The 16755-nt window shown below is 44.8% G+C and overlaps 1 protein-coding gene across 1 annotated transcript; it reads left to right on the top strand.

The window, feature by feature from the left end:
- The first annotated feature begins 3683 nt into the window (after window positions 1–3683).
- Window positions 3684–4812, top strand: LOC144753031 (small ribosomal subunit protein uS2m-like). Its single transcript, XM_078640832.1, has one exon. It carries the CDS (start codon window positions 3716–3718, stop codon window positions 4253–4255), a length of 540 nt encoding a protein of 179 aa, XP_078496958.1. The 5' UTR covers window positions 3684–3715; the 3' UTR covers window positions 4256–4812.
- Window positions 4813–16755: the final 11943 nt, after the last annotated feature.

Here is a 16755-nt window from a genome sequence, read left to right as displayed (position 1 = left end):
TAGAAGTGTAAATTGTTCAGCCTTAGTTGTTTCAAGACTGTCATCTGGCCCTATGTCAAAAGTCCCTTTAACTCTTCCTTCTGCTCCATCGTTCATATGCAGTCCCTATCCAAAGATTGTTTCCTTGATTGCAGTGTTTAAATCTTGTGATTGTAGCACCTCCTACATAGGGTGTGACCCCCTGGGCACACCCTATGTAGGAGGTGCTACAATCATATCTTTCACTGACGCTGTGGATGGAAGGCGCCACCCCAGGAGCACCCACAACATTGAGGATCTAACTACAACCCACGTGAACACTAATTGTGCGTGTATCAATCCTTAGTGCCTTCAGTGTTTAAATCTTTACATCGTAAATTGCAAAGTCCAACTCTCTTGCTTCTTCTCACAGTGATAAAGGGCAAGTTTATCCCAACAATCAGCTTCGGAACTGAAGCTTTCACAAGAAAGTTTGGGTGTTTTCTTAACTCTGCACGAAGTAAGGTATTCAGCCTCCTGTTACTTCTCCCTCAAAACACCTCTCTATCCCAGATCCGGTTGGAATTTGGCCTAACTAACCAAGAACTAGCACAAAATGACTCCATGCTCAAGGCTATGTCACTATTAGGACGCCTAGCCCAGGCAACATTACGTGACCTGCTATGGAAAGAAATTTAAACTGGCCTATTGACAAGAACTAACAGCTGGGCGCAGACCTTTGAGCGGGACCTGAATGATTTAAAAGCAAAATACATTACCTCACAGCTCCTTCAAAATAGACCAAATAAACAAACAAGAGGTTCTCATGGAACAGGAATAAACAAGATTTTAACAAAAGATTTCTTGCATGGATGACTATATACTCCTATAAGCAGCCCCGTCCGCAGCCATACCTAACAGTTTTACTTGGAACGTTTTTATAAAAATACATTGCTCCATCTTAGATTTGTATGTGTGAAACAACTCACTGTAGACTTTGCCACCATCATAAAGAAAGTTTGACTCACATTTTTTATCGATTTGTCCTATTCTACTAACTAAACAAAAGGGTTTGTTGCTGAAATGTTTTAACCAGCATGGTATTAGATCATGCCGACATGCATTGCTCTTCTGTTTGAAGGGTGAAACCCCTTAAGCGATTGCAGTCATAAAAGGGGACAGGTTACTGACGGCGAAAGGGTCGACATCTTCTACAGTCAGCACAATAAATAATTTGAGCTGTAATATTGCTTTTAATTTATGCTTGTTGGGTGTGGTTTGCATCAATATCCACATCTTTACCTCACGACATAAAGGCAATAAGAATGCATGGACGTGGCAATACCACCTGTATCAGAGTACGTTCTTTATTTTTCGCTCTTCACAGTGAAATTCGCACCAACATATTGCCTTTAATTTATGCTTCCTTGTGTGGGATTAGTATCAATATTGCTATCTTAACCCCAGGACATAAAATAAGAATGCATGGTCGTAGAGATACCACATGTACAAGATCGCAATCTTTATCTTCTGCAAAATTTGCAGTATCACGTTTGCGCTTTAACTTGGAAAAATGGAAGAGACAATATAAGATCCCATAATAAATCCCTAACAAGATTGTTCTGCAATATGGCTATAAGATACTCTCACAGTCAGCAGTGTCAGTTCTTCCCTGCATTTTTTGCATGGGAAAACCAGGAGCTAGAACAACTGGCGCCAGAGTGGCCCATAGAAGACTAATCCATGCACTTTCCTTTAACTTCTTTCTACTGCCAAGGTAAACTATTGGTTTGTAAAATTTTAACATTTTACAAAAAATTATTTTAACATTCTTATCTTTGTATTGTGTTGCAAAAATTTTTATGGTTTTAACTAACTGAAATAAACATACTTTGACTTTTATAGCACAATGATACACATCTTGTTCTGCTCATCTGTCAATCAGCAGCAGCTTACCTGAAGACCTTTCTCACTGTGCTTGCTGAGTCGATGCACCGCAGAGCAGTCTCAAGATATCATTACTTTGTTGTATCTACACAGTGTTTAGTACAAAATTCTCTTGCAAGTCTCCTTCGTACTGTCCAGCCCGACGAAACAAGAGTGACAGGCCCTGAGAGAACATTTATATTCACAATATTTATATAGTACTACTCCTACATGTTCAGCCTTACAACTTGTTAAAAACTGAACCAGAACTGATATGTGACAGTAAAATAGCACTCTCAGTACTCAAAATCCCAAATTTAAAATGGGCTGGCACCCATACTTTGTATTTAGTAACTTGCAGAACAAATTATTGCTCACTATACAAACTGCACAGTGCAGACCGCCGCTACACCTTGCAGTTCCTGTCCACTGCACCATTCCTCTGTCAAGCAGTGCACAGTGATGCCAAATACAGATGTGAGGGGGGACTTGTATCTCTTAAAGGATCCACCAAACACTAGCATCCAATCACTGATCCAGCTATGATCAGCAGACTGACTTCACACTACACTTGACTTTTTGATCCTTTTGTCTCCTTGAAAACTATAACCATCTTCATAGGAGGTGTGCCCTTTGTTCTGCAGATTTAAAACCTTCTTCTAACGACTCTTATGTACTCTACACTTCCTCACTCCGCTCCACCTGTACACAAGTTTCACATTCAAGCAGCACAATGTCCTACACCAGACATGGGGCTTCTTGAAGAGGCACCTTAGGTCTTAACCGTTTGACTTTTGGGCACCCTACTAAATCACTGTTGGAACCCAGGGACCCAAGACTAAATCATTTCTACAAATTGAACCTAAAATAAATACACACAAACGTTACACTTAACGTGAACCTTTGTATTTCCATCGCAAAAAATATACTAAATTTTACTGGGAATGTTGACGCTTTCACAATGTGTTTTTTCTCTCTAAATGATGAAGCGAAATACGAGACTAGCATTTCACTTTGTCTTTTTTGCTCCTAATGAATCTTCTTTGCCTGGTAGTGCTGCAGTTTAGGCCACCAGTCATTCAACCTATTCTTCACTGTACGTTCACTGCTCCCACAAATCAACATCCAAATGAATGTTGGGCCTCCAGTTTCAAATTCCTTCACATTTACAGTCTTTTAAAATTTCAGTTTAACGTTTTTTTTGTGTCCCCTCTATTGATCTAGTAAAATTGTTCACTTTTGTAAACCGTCGCAGCACTCCCAGAGTAAGCAGAGCAGTTCCCAAATTAAGAACCACTGCTTTGGCTTATTCGTTTCCTACTTGTTGTAGAAAACATTATGTAAATGAATGACTGCTTTGACTTCATTTGAGCATTTATATACGGAGTGCTTTAAGCACAAAGGAAGTATGACGTTCATGTGTGCAGCTCCATCGGTTTTCCTTAATGTATTGCTTATTTTTTAAAGTTCGGTGTATATTAAATGCATGCTGTTTTAATTCAGCACGTGAGAATTCACCTTGTCGTGGACTCCTTAATTATTAGATTGCTAACATGTTTTGTAAATTATCTGGTATTTATAGGTAGGTTGTTTTCTGAGGCTTTGTTTATTTCATTTAATTTGGTCTATTTTTCTTCTTTTGATGTTCGTATTTTTTTTGGGACCATGATTTCCCCAAGATTACCTGCTGTGGGATTAGTTAAATCTAGTTAAACTATGAAGTTTGGAAAAGAAATCGAAGTTCATTAACCGCTTGATTTGACTTCTGTCCATCTTTTTCCATCCGGTTTTGATCCTATGTGAATATATTGTTTTTTTGTTTTTCAGGCTAATGGAGCCGTATATCTTCGGTTGCCGCCTTGAACAGGACATTATTGATCTGGATCAAACAGTTGAGCATCTCCAGTTGGCGCTCAATGTGACTGCCCATGTCGCATATCGAAAGGGAATCATTCTTTTCATGAGCCGCAATCGTCAGTTCGCTCACCTGATAGAGAACATGGCACGTGACTGCGGGGAGTATGCCCACACTCGTTATTGGCAAGGCGGCCTCCTAACCAATTCACATGTCCAGTATGGCAGTGGGGTCCGATTGCCTGACCTAATTGTCTTCTTCAGCACCATGAACAATGTTTTTGAGCAGCACATAGCCACCAGGGATGCTGCCAAGATGAATATCCCCACTGTTGGGATAGTGGACACAAACTGTAACCCCAGCCTCATCACTTATCCTGTCCCTGGTAATGATGATACTCCGTCTTCAATGGAACTGTACTGCAGACTCTTTAAAATGACTATTACCAGGGCTAAAGACAAGAGGAAACAAATGGAGGTCCAACACGGACTTCAAAGTAAACCTGAAGGCCAGTAGACTGTGCTTCTCGTGGTGTTGAGTTGAATTATGCCGTTATAAATTATGGAATATCATGTGTCTTTACAATTTAAATAACCCCAATGCGTATTTCATAATAAAAAAAAATTGTCTGGGTGTTCTTCCCTTTTTTCATTGTTATGCTTTTTCTTCCAATAGTTGAATGCAAAAGCATGGGTGTATATTGTTGCTTTATTCATATTTTTTCTTTTTAGCACATAGGTGTTTGATAGATTATGTGACTTAGAGGGCATTAGATAAAGTATGCTTGAAAAGCTTTATGAAATGTGGAGGCCTTATAAAGGTCTTATAATATGTTTATTGAAGCAAACTGATTGGATTTGGACATGATTTGCATACTAGTCCCGTTTGGTTCTGTGCCATTGGAGAGGGTCTACTGCTATTTTGTGTGGAAGAACGAGGAATGTTGAAGCTAGTTTCCGAGATGAGGACTACCGCTATGTGTGTGCTTGGGAAGGAAATGTATTTTTTTTTGTTAGGTTGTGTATTTTTAATGAAGAATAAAGCATCTGGCATGGCATTGTGGCTAGAAAATGCATACTGTTTTGCTTTCTGATTTCATGGAATTTTGTGGGAGTTTCTGTAGCAATCGGTGATTTCTGCTGAATATGCTTCTAGAGAGAAGCATATGACTTTCATTAGAGGAAGTTGTACATCTAGCTTTTTAACAGGTATTTTTTGAGAAGTAAAGGCAACCATAGCTTTTTTAATGGCCGCTTCTAATCAAAGATCAGTCTAGTCGTTTGTATCCTCTTCTTGTTTTAATGTAAAAACAAAAGCCTAATCGTTTGATAAAAATATTTACCTTTGTCATGAAAAAAGACGGACGCAGAAGGTTGATGCATAGATTTTTATAAATTGTTAGAATGGATGGCCTCCCTGGCTAGGCCTCTTTCGAATTTTAAGATGTTCTATTATCTGTCTTGATTAGCCCCTCTAACTCGATGGGTCATTTTGTGATATTTAAGTGGTGGTGATGGCGGTGTGAAGAACTTAAATAGAGAAAGAGAGAGACAAGTTCCAATCCTGACACAACACGGGCAATTTAGCTTTTCATCATTCTGAGCTCATTGAAATGAATACCAGTAAACTGTGTAATGTTAAACTAATTACAGCTCTATGAAGTGGCAAAAAATTTTGCACCAAGCATTGCATGATTTTTTTTTTTTTCATTTAGATGTGCTGAAGCAATAGTGCTGGGAGAGGATAAGAGTATTAAATATTATGTACACCCACTCTTGAAATATTGATCGGTCCCTGCACAACAACGTCATACTGATTCCTCTGCTTGTTGATAACTTCCAGAATGACCAGACCTGTTCTGGAGCACTGCAGTGATGCTGATCCTCCCCTTGCTGTTGCGCAGTCGTGTTCGAGGCACTATCTACGAAAGAAGCCTCCACTGTGGTAGACTGTGGAGTTCTTAATAGGTACAAATGTCCATAGATGTGAGATTCACTTTACCTTTTCTACGACATCCGAATGACTCTCATTTGTTAGGATCAACCCTTTTTTTAATGTTCAATAAATGGTCAGTTTTCATGCCTTAAAATTTCTAGCCTAATACATTTCCATGGACGTGCAAGTGTATGCATCACTGTACCATGAGAGGACCATCACTGTTTATTTGAATAGTAGGGATATATGAAACTGTGATACACAACAGTACTTGATTACAGATAATCAATCCTTCAGACATTACACGAATGGTAAAAGAAAAAGTGCTTACCCACTAATTAAAAGACTCGGTGTACTGCTGCAAGTAAAAGATCCAGTCCGGGTGGGCTGGGCCAAAAGGAGACCGGGCGGTAACAAGGAGGGACTAAAAAGTCTCCCTCCCAATGGAAAGCCAGGGTTTAGCATGCGCGATGACGCAAGCCAATGGAAAGAAGAGGCGGAGCCTAGACTCTATTTCTGAAATTGGCTTGATTACAAGCAGCCTCGCAGAGCGAGCAGCACATGCGGGCTACAACGCTAGGCGAGACCTAAAAAACGCTCTAAGTGATCAGCATTGGTGCCTCTGTGTCCAACATCAACCAGGGACTGATGAGGTTGGAGATCTATCGACCTGAAAGAAGGCTAAGGTCCTCTGAGGCTCAACTGCTGGTGTGTCCCCGGTTTAAATTAGCCACAAAAGGTGGCAGAGCCTTTTCAGTTTTGCTGCCGAGGATTTGGAACAAACTACCTGAAGCCCTTCGTAGGGATGGAAACAGGCTCCATTTTAGAAAGACCCTAAAGACCATTCTGTTTAGGGCAGCGCTGAACTTAGTTTAGCCTCTCCCTTCCATGATGCTGATTAGGCCGTTATGTTTTATGGTCAAAGCGCCCTTGAGACCTGCCGGTGAGTTGGCGCTATACAAGCACATATTAACAATAACAATAACAATGAGCAAACAGGGAGAAATGCAGCTGAGTATGAGCGTAATGCACCCCGGAGGGAGAAAACCAAGAAAGATGGATGCCTCCAACTTAGTATGATCAGTGATGTGGAAGAGAAGTGGACAGTATATATACAGTGTCAAGCGCACACAACCTGAGTTTATTCAATAGTTTGTGATGTGTTCTTTGATGGAAGGATAAGACCAGACTTTTCTTTTTTTATTTGTTCCTTTCCTTATTTATTGTGTGCGCTTGACACTGTATATAGACTTATAGAAGGCAGAGCTCCTCTCTCCCTTCTCTCTCAGAGAATAGGGTCATCTCTGATCAAGCTGCACCAACGATTTACAATCATATACAACTACCTCGAACCTACCAACTGGTGAGCGCCGTGCTATTTCTGAACAAAAACCCTACGCCGAACTTTGAACCTATAGAAGTGGACAGTAGCTCTGTGTGGGCGATCTACCCCACCCAGAGAGGATTGAAGGTCCTAAATGAAGGGTTATTCGATCAGCCAATTAGTTTGCTCTATATTCTAGCAGTAAGCTGAAGAGCACAAAGGCAACTAAATAATTACTGACTAAAAGTAATTAACCTCGCTTCTACAAGAAAACCATTGTGAAAGCAGAAATTCACGCTTCAAACGAGTATCGCTGATCTATGCTACACTATTGCTAACCAACATGGAATGCTGTGATTATGTATTAACTGATCCATAATATGGTCCTAAGGAGAGTTGGAAAAGGGGGTGGCATACATTTTGAGACCATAGCTATTTCCTTTCATGTGTCACTCAAAGCATTTAATTCATATTTGTGCGAGAGGTTTACTTGTTACACTAGTGTCTTTGGCCCATTTCTTCAACTGCACCTATCGCAACTGTTGCTCACTTGTAATTCATCCAAGTAACCTCTAAAAATGTGCCCTTCAGGCAATATTTTAGAACCTGGATGAACTGCTACTAGCAAATGCAGCGAAATTCATAAGACAACTCAAAAAACAGGTTACCTGAACGAATTACTAAGAAAAACAAAGAAAAGAGCATGACACACAGCCACTGAGAGATGTTTCTGTCACCAAAGCTAAACGACAAAGAAACACCATTTGTTAGTGTAACAACTTACTGCCAATATTTTACCGCTCTTAAATCCCTAAAGAAAAATATTCGCACCACCGGAATAACATTCAGAGCGCTGAAAAAGAATAATTTCTGGAATGCTGTCTCTCCCCTCAGGAATGCATACGTCTTTAGCCCATGCCCAGCACAAGAATGCACAGGTGGCATCACACGCTTAAAGATAACAGGGAGTGGCCTGCTGTTGAGGAGACTGGTCCATGGCTGTAAAGATAATTTGGATCAACAAGGCACCATGCGTCTGAACACCTGGACACCATACAAAGACGCATAGTTGATGTCTTGGAAAAGCCAGATTAAGGAACAGCCTTGTAATGAGAGAATACACCTATGAAATAAGTCTTCAGTAGCACAGTCACATTTTGTTGACCATGTAAGTGATTTAAGAGTGCTTTTGAAGATATAGAAAGACTCATTGTTTCTATAAAAGACACGAAACTGGGACTTTTGTACTTGCTATTGTTCTAAGAATTGATGGTTAGTAATAAGAAAGCATAGCTTGGTCCAATATTTCACAGTTCTCGTTCTGACAATATGAATACAATTTAAACAAGCATTTGCAATGCAATAGGTCTCGCATTATTAAAGTTTGAGCTATTGGCATTGCTAATAATAATGCAACACCAATAGCTCAAACTTTAATAATGCGAGACCTATTGCATTGCAAATGCTTGTTCATCCTTGCTTCTCCCTTGGCAATGTTTTGTTATCTTTTGCTTCATTCTTCTTTCTCCCTTTTCTGCTGTTCAAGGTCAAATGCTGACGATAAAGAATAAGTGCTGCTCCCCAAACTGAGCGCAGGTGTCCATCACCAGCAGCCATCTGCATAAAGTATACCTATGCTTTTGCAAGGAAGCTAGTACCCCTATTGTCTATGATTGATGTAGGAGAGATGTTTGCACTGCTGTCCCTGTGTGCTTTACATTTGAAGGAAGGTTCACATAGGTGACAGGTGCTCCCTCACTTTCCATGTCAGGACATCTAGGCAAATACCTGCATTTAGAGTACTGAAAGTATAAACTCCAGAATGCATTCTGCCATCGGTTAAAAAGAAATTTTGAATTGCTGAATGTGTCACTCATGGTTTGAAGTTTTTTGGCAGCTGCATAGAGCTTTCCTGCTGTATGTGCTGCATGTGTATATGTGAAGTATTATGTACTTGCACAGAATGCAAGAAAAGTAATTTGCAATTGTATCTAGTACAGAATAAAGCAGGTTATCCACTCTACTGCGATCTAATGACTAGTAAAATATATAAATTGTATTCTAAATTAGGGTAACAAAATAAAAGGTGCACAACAAATAGCTGAGAGGCTTCTAAATATGAGGCACTAAGGACCTCACCATCGAAAAGGCACTGATGTACTGTGCCTATCAGTGAAACTTCAGCATTTATAAGTTTCCCATACTGAACCTGTTCTGTGCGTGATTGGTTGCATGCTCTGTGCAACGAGGAGAAGCTGCCAATGCCTCACATGGTTATGTATTGGTATCTACATAGAACATTCTATACCTTTTGCAAGACATAGTGTGCCGTAATGTTATTTCTGCCTGAACGAAGCTTGAGAAGAAGGCCGTACTGAACATGCTGGCTCTGATTTACAAAGGAAATATACAATTTTGAGTAAGTTTACAGTTTTGAGTATGTTTACTATTCTTCGGTATTCACAAACTTCGAGTGTAAGTTACTACATCTAATAACAAGCTTACTCTGCGCAGCAGATACTAGTGCCAAACGTAAAACAGAGAGCACAAACAATGTTATGTCATCTGCAGTTGTACATTGCAGAAGATATGTTCTTTGCGGTGGTCAGTAAAAAAAAAAAAACAAAGCTAGAGATGACAACAAATAGGCGTGGCTAGCATGAAGTCTACACTAATATTTTTTTAAAGCAGCAGCGAGAAAAGTTTGCTTTTTTCAATAATACATCTATGAAAAACATTTACTTTGTGAGTACGCATGCACTTTATATGGTGAAAGGAAATGCAGATTTAAATGTCTTTCTCACAACCAAGCTATCAAAGCCAATGCTGTTTTATTAGAAATAACGTATAACTCTCTGTACGTGTAAAATAGATGATAGATGGTCACCCTGGCTCTAAGCTACTTAACTCAAAACATGCTGCGTTTGTCCAGTTTTCATGTAGAAGGCATTCTGGTCTTCCTTCGTCAACACTGTCCGCAAGCATTACATGAGAAGCGCATCTTCTGCACAAAACATGCCACGTTTTCCAGCATTTTATACAGAAGGCAGTACTGCTGCTGGAGTTCCTTCGTCAACATGGTCAGCAAGCATTAAAGCGCTTTACATAAGAAGCACATCTACATGAAAGCATACCTTTCTGCGTCCGTGGCTTGGGGTAAGTCAATATTAGGTCCTGGTCAACTTCCTGTGTTTCTGGGCAACTCACTTAATCCCCCGCTCCACAATAACAAAAAAAAAAAACATCCCCTCAAGTGTAAAACCTCCGATGCACGTGTAAAATGCTTTAATGCTGTTGCGTTACGTTTTTGCAATGTAGAGCTGCGAAACACATACTAAGTATGTACCCACTTTACATGGTAGAAGAAAATGCTGATTTAAATGTCTTTCACAACCACGCATCAAAGCAAATGCTGTTATATTATAAATAACGTACAACTGCCTGTTCATGTAAAAGGAAGGATAGATGGTCACCCTGGCTCGAAGTTACTTCACTCAAAACATGCTGTGTTTTCTAGCGTGTCATATAAAGGCAGTACTGCTGCTGCTGGTGTTCCTTCCTCATCACAGTCAGCAAGCAATCCCAGTGTTGGGTTAACTTCCTGTGATTCTGGGCACAACACTTAATCCCCCGCTCTCCCAAAACACAACATGCTAAACAACATATGTAAGGGTCCTTGCACCCCTTGCGCAAATATCTCTTCACCTAAAATGATATAGCGGTTAAGGCCAATGGGTCGCTAGGGACTTCCCTGAAAAGTCTCACCATGCAGAAATCCACTGTTCACCTCAGCCTGAAACTCAGATAAGATGCCATTAAAGCAAGCCGCTCCCGGCGGAGGTAGGGCTGAGGCAGTGAGGCCAGCCTGACAGAAACAAGCATTTACAATGCAATGGTTTTGCCTTTGTTAAAGTTAGAGCTATTGGCATTGCTCTTGACACTCTGAAGCTCCACTCTGAAGCTCCACTCTGCACTCTGAAGCTCCACTCTGCACTCTGAAGCTCCACTCTGCACTCTGAAGCTCCACTCTGCACTCTGAAGCTCCACTCTGCACTCTGAAGCTCCACTCTGCACTCTGAAGCTCCACTCTGCACTCTGAAGCTCCACTCTGAAGCTCCACTCTGCACTCTGAAGCTCCACTCTGAAGCTCCACTCTGCACTCTGAAGCTGCACTCTGAAGCTCCATTCTGAAGCTCCACTCTGAAGCTCCACTCTGAAGCTCCACTCTGAAGCTCCACTCTGAAGCTCCACTCTGAAGCTCCACTCTGAAGCTCCACTCTGAAGCTCCACTCTGCACTCTGAAGCTCCACTCTGCACTCTGAAGCTCCACTCTGCACTCTGAAGCTCCACTCTGCACTCTGAAGCTCCACTCTGAAGCTCCACTCTGCACTCTGAAGCTCCACTCTGAAGCTCCACTCTGAAGCTCCACTCTGAAGCTCCACTCTGAAGCTCCACTCTGAAGCTCCACTCTGAAGCTCCACTCTGAAGCTCCACTCTGAAGCTCCACTCTGAAGCTCCACTCTGATGCTCCACTCTGATGCTCCACTCTGAAGCTCCACTCTGAAGCTCCACTCTGAAGCTCCACTCTGAAGCTCCACTCTGAAGCTCCACTCTGAAGCTCCACTCTGAAGCTCCACTCTGCACTCTGAAGCTCCACTCTGCACTCTGAAGCTCCACTCTGCACTCTGAAGCTCCACTCTGCACTCTGAAGCTCCACTCTGAAGCTCCACTCTGCACTCTGAAGCTCCACTCTGCACTCTGAAGCTCCACTCTGAAGCTCCACTCTGCACTCTGAAGCTCCACTCTGAATCTGCACTCTGAAGCTCCACTCTGCACTCTGAAGCTCCACTCTGAATCTGCACTCTGAAGCTCCACTCTGCACTCTGAAGCTCCACTCTGAATCTGCACTCTGATGCTCCACTCTGAATCTGCACTCTGAAGCTCCACTCTGCACTCTGAATCTGCACTCTGAAGCTCCACTCTGCACTCTGAATCTGCACTCTGCAGCTCCACTCTGAATCTGCAGCTCCACTCTGCACTCTGAAGCTCCACTCTGAAGCTCCACTCTGAAGCTCCACTCTGAAGCTCCACTCTGAAGCTCCACTCTGAAGCTCCACTCTGAAGCTCCACTCTGAAGCTCCACTCTGAAGCTCCACTCTGCACTCTGAAGCTCCACTCTGCACTCTGAAGCTCCACTCTGCACTCTGAATCTGCACTCTGAAGCTCCACTCTGAATCTGCACTCTGAAGCTCCACTCTGAAGCTCCACTCTGAAGCTCCACTCTGAAGCTCCACTCTGAAGCTCCACTCTGATGCTCCACTCTGAAGCTCCACTCTGAAGCTCCACTCTGAAGCTCCACTCTGAAGCTCCACTCTGAAGCTCCACTCTGAAGCTCCACTCTGCACTCTGAAGCTCCACTCTGAAGCTCCACTCTGCACTCTGAAGCTCCACTCTGAAGCTCCACTCTGCACTCTGAAGCTCCACTCTGAAGCTCCACTCTGCACTCTGAAGCTCCACTCTGAAGCTCCACTCTGCACTCTGAAGCTCCACTCTGAATCTGCACTCTGAAGCTCCACTCTGAAGCTCCACTCTGAAGCTCCACTCTGAAGCTCCACTCTGAAGCTCCACTCTGAAGCTCCACTCTGAAGCTCCACTCTGAAGCTCCACTCTGAAGCTCCACTCTGAATCTGCACTCTGAAGCTCCACTCTGCACTCTGAAGCTCCACTCTGAAGCTCCACTCTGAAGCTCCACTCTGCACTCTGAAGCTCCACTCTGAAGCTCCACTCTGCACTCTGAAGCTCCACTCTGAAGCTCCACTCTGCACTCTGAAGCTCCACTCTGAAGCTCCACTCTGAAGCTCCACTCTGAAGCTCCACTCTGAAGCTCCACTCTGAAGCTCCACTCTGAAGCTCCACTCTGAAGCTCCACTCTGCACTCTGAAGCTCCACTCTGAAGCTCCACTCTGCACTCTGAAGCTCCACTCTGCACTCTGAAGCTCCACTCTGAAGCTCCACTCTGCACTCTGAAGCTCCACTCTGCACTCTGAAGCTCCACTCTGAAGCTCCACTCTGCACTCTGAAGCTCCACTCTGAATCTGCACTCTGAAGCTCCACTCTGCACTCTGAAGCTCCACTCTGAAGCTGCACTCTGAAGCTCCACTCTGAAGCTCCACTCTGAAGCTCCACTCTGAAGCTCCACTCTGAAGCTCCACTCTGAAGCTCCACTCTGAAGCTCCACTCTGAAGCTCCACTCTGAAGCTCCACTCTGCACTCTGAAGCTCCACTCTGAATCTGCACTCTGAAGCTCCACTCTGCACTCTGAAGCTCCACTCTGAAGCTCCACTCTGCACTCTGAAGCTCCACTCTGCACTCTGAAGCTCCACTCTGAAGCTCCACTCTGAAGCTCCACTCTGAAGCTCCACTCTGAAGCTCCACTCTGAAGCTCCACTCTGAAGCTCCACTCTGAAGCTCCACTCTGAAGCTCCACTCTGAAGCTCCACTCTGAAGCTCCACTCTGAAGCTCCACTCTGAATCTGCACTCTGAAGCTCCACTCTGAATCTGCACTCTGAAGCTCCACTCTGCACTCTGAAGCTCCACTCTGCACTCTGAAGCTCCACTCTGCACTCTGAAGCTCCACTCTGAAGCTCCACTCTGCACTCTGAAGCTCCACTCTGAAGCTCCACTCTGAAGCTCCACTCTGAAGCTCCACTCTGAAGCTCCACTCTGAAGCTCCACTCTGAAGCTCCACTCTGAAGCTCCACTCTGAAGCTCCACTCTGAAGCTCCACTCTGAAGCTCCACTCTGAAGCTCCACTCTGAATCTGCACTCTGAAGCTCCACTCTGAAGCTCCACTCTGAAGCTCCACTCTGAAGCTCCACTCTGAAGCTCCACTCTGAAGCTCCACTCTGCACTCTGAAGCTCCACTCTGAAGCTCCACTCTGCACTCTGAAGCTCCACTCTGAAGCTCCACTCTGCACTCTGAAGCTCCACTCTGAAGCTCCACTCTGCACTCTGAAGCTCCACTCTGAAGCTCCACTCTGAAGCTCCACTCTGCACTCTGAAGCTCCACTCTGAAGCTCCACTCTGAAGCTCCACTCTGAAGCTCCACTCTGAAGCTCCACTCTGAAGCTCCACTCTGAAGCTCCACTCTGAAGCTCCACTCTGAAGCTCCACTCTGAAGCTCCACTCTGCACTCTGAAGCTCCACTCTGAATCTGCACTCTGAAGCTCCACTCTGCACTCTGAAGCTCCACTCTGAAGCTCCACTCTGAAGCTCCACTCTGCACTCTGAAGCTCCACTCTGAAGCTCCACTCTGCACTCTGAAGCTCCACTCTGAAGCTCCACTCTGCACTCTGAAGCTCCACTCTGAAGCTCCACTCTGAAGCTCCACTCTGAAGCTCCACTCTGAAGCTCCACTCTGAAGCTCCACTCTGCACTCTGAAGCTCCACTCTGAAGCTCCACTCTGCACTCTGAAGCTCCACTCTGCACTCTGAAGCTCCACTCTGAAGCTCCACTCTGCACTCTGAAGCTCCACTCTGCACTCTGAAGCTCCACTCTGAAGCTCCACTCTGCACTCTGAAGCTCCACTCTGAATCTGCACTCTGAAGCTCCACTCTGCACTCTGAAGCTCCACTCTGAATCTGCACTCTGAAGCTCCACTCTGAAGCTCCACTCTGAAGCTCCACTCTGAAGCTCCACTCTGAAGCTCCACTCTGAATCTGCACTCTGAAGCTCCACTCTGAAGCTCCACTCTGAAGCTCCACTCTGAATCTCCACTCTGAAGCTCCACTCTGAAGCTCCACTCTGAAGCTCCACTCTGAAGCTCCACTCTGAAGCTCCACTCTGAAGCTCCACTCTGAAGCTCCACTCTGAAGCTCCACTCTGAAGCTCCACTCTGCACTCTGAAGCTCCACTCTGAATCTGCACTCTGAAGCTCCACTCTGAATCTGCACTCTGAAGCTCCACTCTGAATCTGCACTCTGAAGCTCCACTCTGAAGCTCCACTCTGAAGCTCCACTCTGAAGCTCCACTCTGCACTCTGAAGCTCCACTCTGCACTCTGAAGCTCCACTCTGAAGCTCCACTCTGAAGCTCCACTCTGAAGCTCCACTCTGAAGCTCCACTCTGAAGCTCCACTCTGAAGCTCCACTCTGAAGCTCCACTCTGAAGCTCCACTCTGCACTCTGAAGCTCCACTCTGCACTCTGAAGCTCCACTCTGAATCTGCACTCTGAAGCTCCACTCTGCACTCTGAAGCTCCACTCTGAATCTGCACTCTGAAGCTCCACTCTGCACTCTGAAGCTCCACTCTGAAGCTCCACTCTGAAGCTCCACTCTGAAGCTCCACTCTGAAGCTCCACTCTGAAGCTCCACTCTGAAGCTCCACTCTGCACTCTGAAGCTCCACTCTGAAGCTCCACTCTGCACTCTGAAGCTCCACTCTGAAGCTCCACTCTGAAGCTCCACTCTGAAGCTCCACTCTGAAGCTCCACTCTGCACTCTGAAGCTCCACTCTGAATCTGCACTCTGAAGCTCCACTCTGAATCTGCACTCTGAAGCTCCACTCTGAATCTGCACTCTGAAGCTCCACTCTGCACTCTGAAGCTCCACTCTGAAGCTCCACTCTGCACTCTGAAGCTCCACTCTGAAGCTCCACTCTGCACTCTGAAGCTCCACTCTGAATCTGCACTCTGAAGCTCCACTCTGCACTCTGAAGCTCCACTCTGAATCTGCACTCTGAAGCTCCACTCTGAAGCTCCACTCTGAAGCTCCACTCTGAATCTGCACTCTGAATCTGCACTCTGAAGCTCCACTCTGAAGCTCCACTCTGAAGCTCCACTCTGAAGCTCCACTCTGAAGCTCCACTCTGAAGCTCCACTCTGAAGCTCCACTCTGAAGCTCCACTCTGAATCTGCACTCTGAAGCTCCACTCTGAAGCTCCACTCTGAAGCTCCACTCTGAAGCTCCACTCTGAATCTGCACTCTGAAGCTCCACTCTGCACTCTGAAGCTCCACTCTGAAGCTCCACTCTGAAGCTCCACTCTGCACTCTGAAGCTCCACTCTGAAGCTCCACTCTGCACTCTGAAGCTCCACTCTGCACTCTGAAGCTCCACTCTGAAGCTCCACTCTGAAGCTCCACTCTGAAGCTCCACTCTGAAGCTCCACTCTGCACTCTGAAGCTCCACTCTGAAGCTCCACTCTGCACTCTGAAGCTCCACTCTGAAGCTCCACTCTGAAGCTCCACTCTGAAGCTCCACTCTGAAGCTCCACTCTGCACTCTGAAGCTCCACTCTGCACTCTGAAGCTCCACTCTGAAGCTCCACTCTGAAGCTCCACTCTGAAGCTCCACTCTGAAGCTCCACTCTGCACTCTGAAGCTCCACTCTGAAGCTCCACTCTGAAGCTCCACTCTGAAGCTCCACTCTGAAGCTCCACTCTGAAGCTCCACTCTGAAGCTCCACTCTGAAGCTCCACTCTGCACTCTGAAGCTCCACTCTGAAGCTCCACTCTGAAGCTCCACTCTGAAGCTCCACTCTGAAGCTCCACTCTGAAGCTCCACTCTGAAGCTCCACTCTGAAGCTCCACTCTGAAGCTCCACTCTGAATCTGCACTCTGAAGCTCCACTCTGCACTCTGAAGCTCCACTCTGAATCTGCACTCTGAAGCTCCACTCTGAAGCTCCACTCTGAAGCTCCACTCTGAAGCTCCACTCTGAAGCTCCACTCTGAAGCTCCACTCTGAAGCTCCACTCTGAAGCTC

This window comes from Lissotriton helveticus, chromosome 5_1 (assembly GCF_964261635.1).
Source record: "Lissotriton helveticus chromosome 5_1, aLisHel1.1, whole genome shotgun sequence".
Classification (NCBI taxonomy): domain Eukaryota; kingdom Metazoa; phylum Chordata; class Amphibia; order Caudata; family Salamandridae; genus Lissotriton; species Lissotriton helveticus.
This window is presented reverse-complemented; position numbering and strand designations above follow the sequence as displayed.